Here is a 6,367-nt window from a genome sequence, read left to right on the forward strand (position 1 = left end):
TAAAGATCTGGGCGTTCTATACTCAAATTGTAAGTTGAAGGTACCCTGGAAGGTACTATATCTGACTTCTCAGAACTCCAATGTCTCAGAAAACTGTTCATCCTATGGTATCATCACATAGCTCTCCCTTACAGTAAGGCAATTTCTGATAGATATTGCAAACTTCCTACCAGTACACATACAACCCAGCTACTATTATTCTGATATGATCACTACACCAACTTCTGTCTGCCTAAATTGCACACTTCGCTTTATCCAGGATTCATGGCTCTAAACCCCATGTGTTTAGTTCTACTGAGTTTCTCTGATCCAGTAAGCCTCTCTGTTTTGCCTATGTGATCTTGGCAGTAAGATGCTTCAAAGCAGAAACCTCAAATGATCCTGAGACTCAAGGCAGGTGTTTCCTTTCCTTCAAGCTTACAATTTGTATCTATCAATTCCAACAATCAACTTTGGTTTGTGGGCTTGGAAGATGCCTGAAAAAGGGTCAAGGCTACTACAGTTACTCACATATAGCCCTAAATATTAACTTATAAAACAATCCTACTATCAATTACTATGTTATAGATCAAAAACCTGACAAAGCAGAGTTGCAGACATTTAAACTGGTTTATCATCAGAACCTTGTGATACTGTTTTATAATTGCACAAAAATAAATAATATATACTAAACATTCAGCTTTCCATCACCATGCTGCAGTTAGCAAATACTTCCTATTTTTAGTTAACTAAAAACACTTTGTGTTTTTATATTGTATATGTGTACATCAAAGTGTATCAAAACAAACAGTTGACTGAAAGAAGTTGGTTCCATCCTTTTATGACCTTTATAGAAAAAAATATAAACAAGTTTCAGAAAAATAGGTGTAAAATGTAGAGTCTTGAGATAAATTAATATAATATTCAAAATATAGTCATAAAATTAAAATCTAAGATTAATACATTTCTTCTTCAGACATTAAAATACTTTTTGAGACATAACCAAGGAAAGCTCTAACTGTGTAAATGAATGCTCTTAGGCCTGTAAGTAGACAACAAAATGGAAATCCAATAAGAAGCCCTTAGAGCACAAAGGGTGAAACAACATGGAACACAGCTTCAGGTTTCTATTTGTAGCACAGGCAATAGAGCTATGGTATAAAATAGTAAAGACATGACACAAACACAAAAACTCAAGATCTAAGAAAAATGCAAAACTGAGGCATGTGAAAACGGTTGTGTAATTAAAATGAAAATTATTAGGATTGAGCTAGTCTGAAGTGCCTACAGTCCCCAACTACATGGGAAACTAATGCAGAAGGACTACTTTGCCCACTTGAGCCCAGGAGAGGAAGACCAACCCGGATAACAGTGAAAGACTGTCACCAAAAAAAAAAAAAAAAAGTGTGTGTGTGTGTGGGGGGAAGGATTAAAAAAAAAAGAAATCAAAGCTTTTGAAAATATTAACTCTAGGATCCAGGATCTAGATAAGTCTACAACCCATACTGAAGTATAAAGAATTTTTATGTCATTTAAAAACAAGTAAGTTTTAAATAAGAAATCAACCATGGTTAAAAAGAATAAAGGGGAAAGTTTTAGGACTGGGGTATGCCTCAGTGGTAGTATTTCCCTGGCACGTGGAAGAGCCTGAGTTTAGTCTGTAGCTTCACAGTAACAGGTAAATAAATTCAATCAGATTTAAACACTACTTGCCCACAAAGCTATCCTGGTATAAACCATGCTCTGGCTTTAACGCTCTGCCCTGGGACGCAGTGAGACAGCGACTTACCTGTAACTACCATGCCACTCATATTAGAGTTGGGACTGCTGAGAACACTGCCTGAGAGTAGCTCGTCAGATCCTCTCTAGAAAACAAAACAAGTTACCATAAGTCACCGTGATTAAAAAAAAATACAAAAGTTATCTATTTCTGACTCTTCTACTGCTGCACACAACTGAATCCCTAAAAAAGTGCTTCTCAATCTTTCTAGGGTATTTAAAAGGGGACCACTGAGACTGCAACAACACACAGGTTGAGAATCCCTGCCCTAAAACAAAGGATAACATCATCCCTTTTTACTCTCCCATCTGCACCAAGTAAAAATGTTAATTTCCTTCTTTCGCCCAAGTCCTAGTAAGAAAAAGTATAAAGTTCCATAATTGATTCTTTGGAAGGCTACACCTCAAATTTTTACCAAAGGGAAAGAAACCAGGAGGCCAGAGGAGACAGCCTTTCTCCAAAGCATCATTTTCTCTTCTACTCTAACAGCTCACTCATTCAGATAATCATTCAAACTTCAAACTGGAGCACTTGTCATTAGCACAATAAAAGACAGGTAACAACTAGAACACTAAAAATAAAACCAACCAACATGGAAGGAATGAAAATTTTCATTTGGCAAAATGTAACAAAAATGTACAAATAAATAAATAAATAAATAAGAAAGACAGGGAAAAGTTACACTGTCTCACATGTTCAAACCATTAGGAGATGTTTTAGACATTTTGAAAATACCTATATGTTATAAAAATATAATTCAGTAGAGAAGCATTTAAAGTAACTAAATCAACTATTTTATCTATTTTAAGAATGTGTGTATTAAAAAAGAATGTCTATATTTGCATAGAAGGGAGTTAATATTTAAAATAACTAAATAATGTTGGATTATTTAAAGAATTTATCAGAATAAAGTTGAACACGAAAATCAAGATAATAAATTATAAGATATTTATATATTATAAAATACAAAAAGGGAGTTGAAACCAAGTTACTGTCTGGATACACAAAAGTTGGCTCCCAAACTACAGGATGGGGGTTTCCTACAGTGAAAAAAAAAAAATCAGCCCTTCAGTAAACCATTCTTTATCTGATTCTAAAAGTAAACAGGATGGAGGTCTTTGGTGCTTTATTTACCCAAACAAGCCATACAACCATTTAGAACGGTTTCTGATGTATAAACATGTACCATTACCCCATACACATCCCAACTTCCAAAAGTAAACAGGATATCTTTCATATGTGTACCATCACTCTATCTTTAAACTTGCTTGCTTTCTGTTCTACCCTAGAAGATCATAATTAACTAGCAAGAAATGGGTAGGAAATCCTGCTTCTAAATGAAAGGGAAGCCAAGCCTTTACTCTTAATTAATTCTACATGCAGAAGGCTGGCTCTCTTTCTTTTCTCTACAACAAATATTTTTGGCAAAATCTTTTGGAATTTTTTAAAAAAAATATTCTATAATGGTCATTTTTTCATCTAATTACCTGTGATTGAGAGTACATTTTACACATATTCTGTCAGAATACACAGTTATTTATTATTTTGAGAGGTGACAAGTACTGAGGGCTATATCTACAGCTATTCTATACAAGAAAATTATGCTCATCTTTTCACAGAGTAAAAGGTGTACCAATTTCTATTGTGACCAAGAGAAACGATTCTGCAACAATGCTGTTAAGTTTACCACATTGACTAGTACAATAATTTTACATGAAATACCTTAGTCAACCTAGTTCTTTAACTTGTACTTTATAAAAACCACACAATAATAATTGATTACTGTTCCACTTTGATAGCTACTGAAAACAAATCAAACTTTTAGCACTTAAATTCAGAATCAAAACCTGTACTAAGAATATGTAATCTTTAAAACTGTTCATTCATCTAAAATGTCAATTGGTTTTACATTCAACTAAAAATTTTATATGGCAAAATTAGCTTTAAAGGTCTCTTGGAAATAAGTATGATCAGATAAACATTGACATCTATTATAGTACAAGTGATTATTTCAAAAATATGTACCCTACAGAATTAAGGAAATGCTCACAAGGACTGAAATTTCTGTGAGAGAAATAAATATGGTAAAACAAAACAAAATAAACAAACAAACAAAAACAGGCAAGTCAATTACCATTAGCTTCAAAGGTATGAATTGGATTTTCTTCTGTTATTTATCAGTCTTCTATCATAATTGAGCCTAAATACCATCATCTATTCCCTGGTGAAAGAGTTCCTAGGGCTGTCAAGAAGGCAAGCAAGCAAAAATTGTAACAGAAGCTGAGAAGTCCATGAGCCCTGCTAAGGTGAAAACTGCCAACCACTTCCTACTCTAAAGATGCTAGCCTAGGAAATCATGACCTGGAAAAATAAAACAAATTCTAGAGAAAAACTAGACTTTCAAAAAATAAAATGAACATACTCAAGCTTGATACAGAAGGACACAAGTGTTACCTACCTATTAAAGGCTAGAAAAGCACTATATCACACAGCCAATAAACATATACAAAACAATGACACACCTAATAGATTCTGACAGCCAGAAATTATATTTTAAGGACTAAAACTACAAACCTGGAGAATACGAAAACAAAAGGGACAACTAACAGATACACATTACCACAACAAGTAAAAGGAACAAAAGCACGGGATCATAAAAGCAAGTCAAGGAAATGTGGCCTGTGGAAATCATTTTCTTACACCTTGAACACCTCTTCATCTTACCCTTAATAACATTTGAAGTCTTTTTTTCTTTAGTAAATTAAGTGAACTCAAGAAGACAGCTGTGGGAACCACACATCCAGAAGCAAATCACAAAAACCAGGGGCTTCCAACAGGCATCCCAAATGGTAAGCAATTTGAAGACTGAACCCTAAACCTATGGAATCTAAGGTTTCTGCAGGGATAAGGTCAGATGTTATTTGGAGGACACTCAGCTGGTAATCTGTTATTAAAGAATTAATTACTTGTTTGCTGGTAAAAGAAGCCTTCAATCTTTATGGGGTCAGGAAAGTCTTCTGTGTTGACTGTCACTGGGCAAGGGAAAGAAGAAAGTTAAGCTTGTTTTTCCAAACATATTCCAACAGGCTTTCGACAATCAACAGGAGACAGCCAGAAGAGCAAGAGAAAAATTAAAATGTGCAAGAAATGTGTTTATATAATTTTAACAACATGCAAATGGAACATGTGGCCATATTAAAACACTGGTAAACCACAAGAGATAGCTTTCAAGATAAGAGAGTAAAAAAGAACTTTTGAAACAAAATACCAATAACACAGGAGCTAACCCCAAGTATCAACGGATGGCACTATATGAAAATTAAGTTTCTATACAACAAAGGAAACAATTAGCAAAATTAACAGCCAACAAAATGGGAGGAAATCTTTACCAACTATGCTTCAGACAAGGGGTTGTATCTGAATTTACAAGCAATTGCATGCTAAGGAAATCAAAAATAACAAAAAAAGGATAAACAGTGTTCAAAAAAGTCGATGACCAATAAAAGCACTCAATATCCCTAGTGTCAAGAAAACACAAATTAAAGTTTTGAAGACACCTCCTCAACCCAGTAAGAATGGCTATAATTAACAAATCTCGCATCAAATGCTGAAGAGGGTGTGGAGAGAAAGGACCCCACTCACTGTTGGTAGTGAATGGGGTGGACTAATACAACAAAAACTATTTGGAGATTTCTCAAAAAATTAAAAAAGTACAACTAAATGACTCAACTATTTCACTCCTTGGCAATATATACCGAGAGAATGCCATATCCTTCTATGGAGAGACCTGTACCCCATGTTTACTGCTGCTTTGTTTACTATAACAAAGAACAGAAATTAACCTAGGTGCCCATCAACAGAATAGATAATGAAATAGTGCTATACATGTGTACACACACACACACACACACACACACACACACGGGGGAGGAGAAGGAGAGAGGAGAGAGCGAGAGAGAGAAAGAATACTAAGTCCTGAAGAAAAATGAAGCTAAAAAATGTTGTAGGAAAATAAACAGACTTAGAATGTATAGTATTAAGCAAGATCACACAATCTCAGAAGAACAAAACCTGCATTCTCTCATATGTGAAATGTAGCCAGTACGTAAGATAGAGAAATGTACATGTGGGTAAAGTAACAGGTTACAAAGAGCACAAGAAGGGCTAAATATAAGAGGATGAGGACTGACTAAATTCAGGCAATGAACATGAGTTATCAAAGGAAATAAATAAGGCTAATTATTTCTCTAATTCTATTTCTACCGTGGATCTTTTTTCTTCCCTAGTGCTGGACAAGTGCATAAAATGTATTTGATGGACAAGTGCATAAAATGTATTTGATGTTGAAAGTGTAAAGGTTAATGTGAAACTCCACATTAAAAAAGAAAACCAGCCGGGTGGTGGTGGCGCATGCCTTTAATCCCAGCACTTGGGGGGCAGAGGCAGGCAGATTTCTGAGTTCGAGGCCAGCCTGGTCTACAGAGTGAGTTCCAGGACAGCCAGAACTACACAGAGAAACCCTGTCTCAAAAAACCAAAAAAAGAAAAGAAAAGAAAAGAAAAGAAAAGGGGAGGGGAGGGGAGGGGAGGGGGGGGAGGGGGGAGGGGG

The 6,367-nt window shown here is 35.2% G+C and overlaps 1 protein-coding gene across 2 annotated transcripts in view; it reads right to left on the reverse strand.

The window, feature by feature from the left end:
• The window catches only part of Ptbp2 (polypyrimidine tract binding protein 2), a 64,968-nt gene that overhangs the window by 42,659 nt on the left and 15,942 nt on the right, over window positions 1–6,367 (reverse strand). For both annotated transcript variants that reach the window (XM_028752183.1, XM_028752181.1), the window contains exon 3: window positions 1,769–1,844. In XM_028752183.1, the coding sequence (XP_028608016.1) occupies window positions 1,769–1,844 (76 nt within the window). The remainder of the gene's footprint in view (window positions 1–1,768; window positions 1,845–6,367) is intronic.

The sequence above is a fragment of the Grammomys surdaster genome, unplaced genomic scaffold (assembly GCF_004785775.1).
Source record: "Grammomys surdaster isolate TR1022 unplaced genomic scaffold, NIH_TR_1.0 125881, whole genome shotgun sequence".
In the NCBI taxonomy this organism is placed as follows: Eukaryota; Metazoa; Chordata; class Mammalia; order Rodentia; family Muridae; genus Grammomys; species Grammomys surdaster.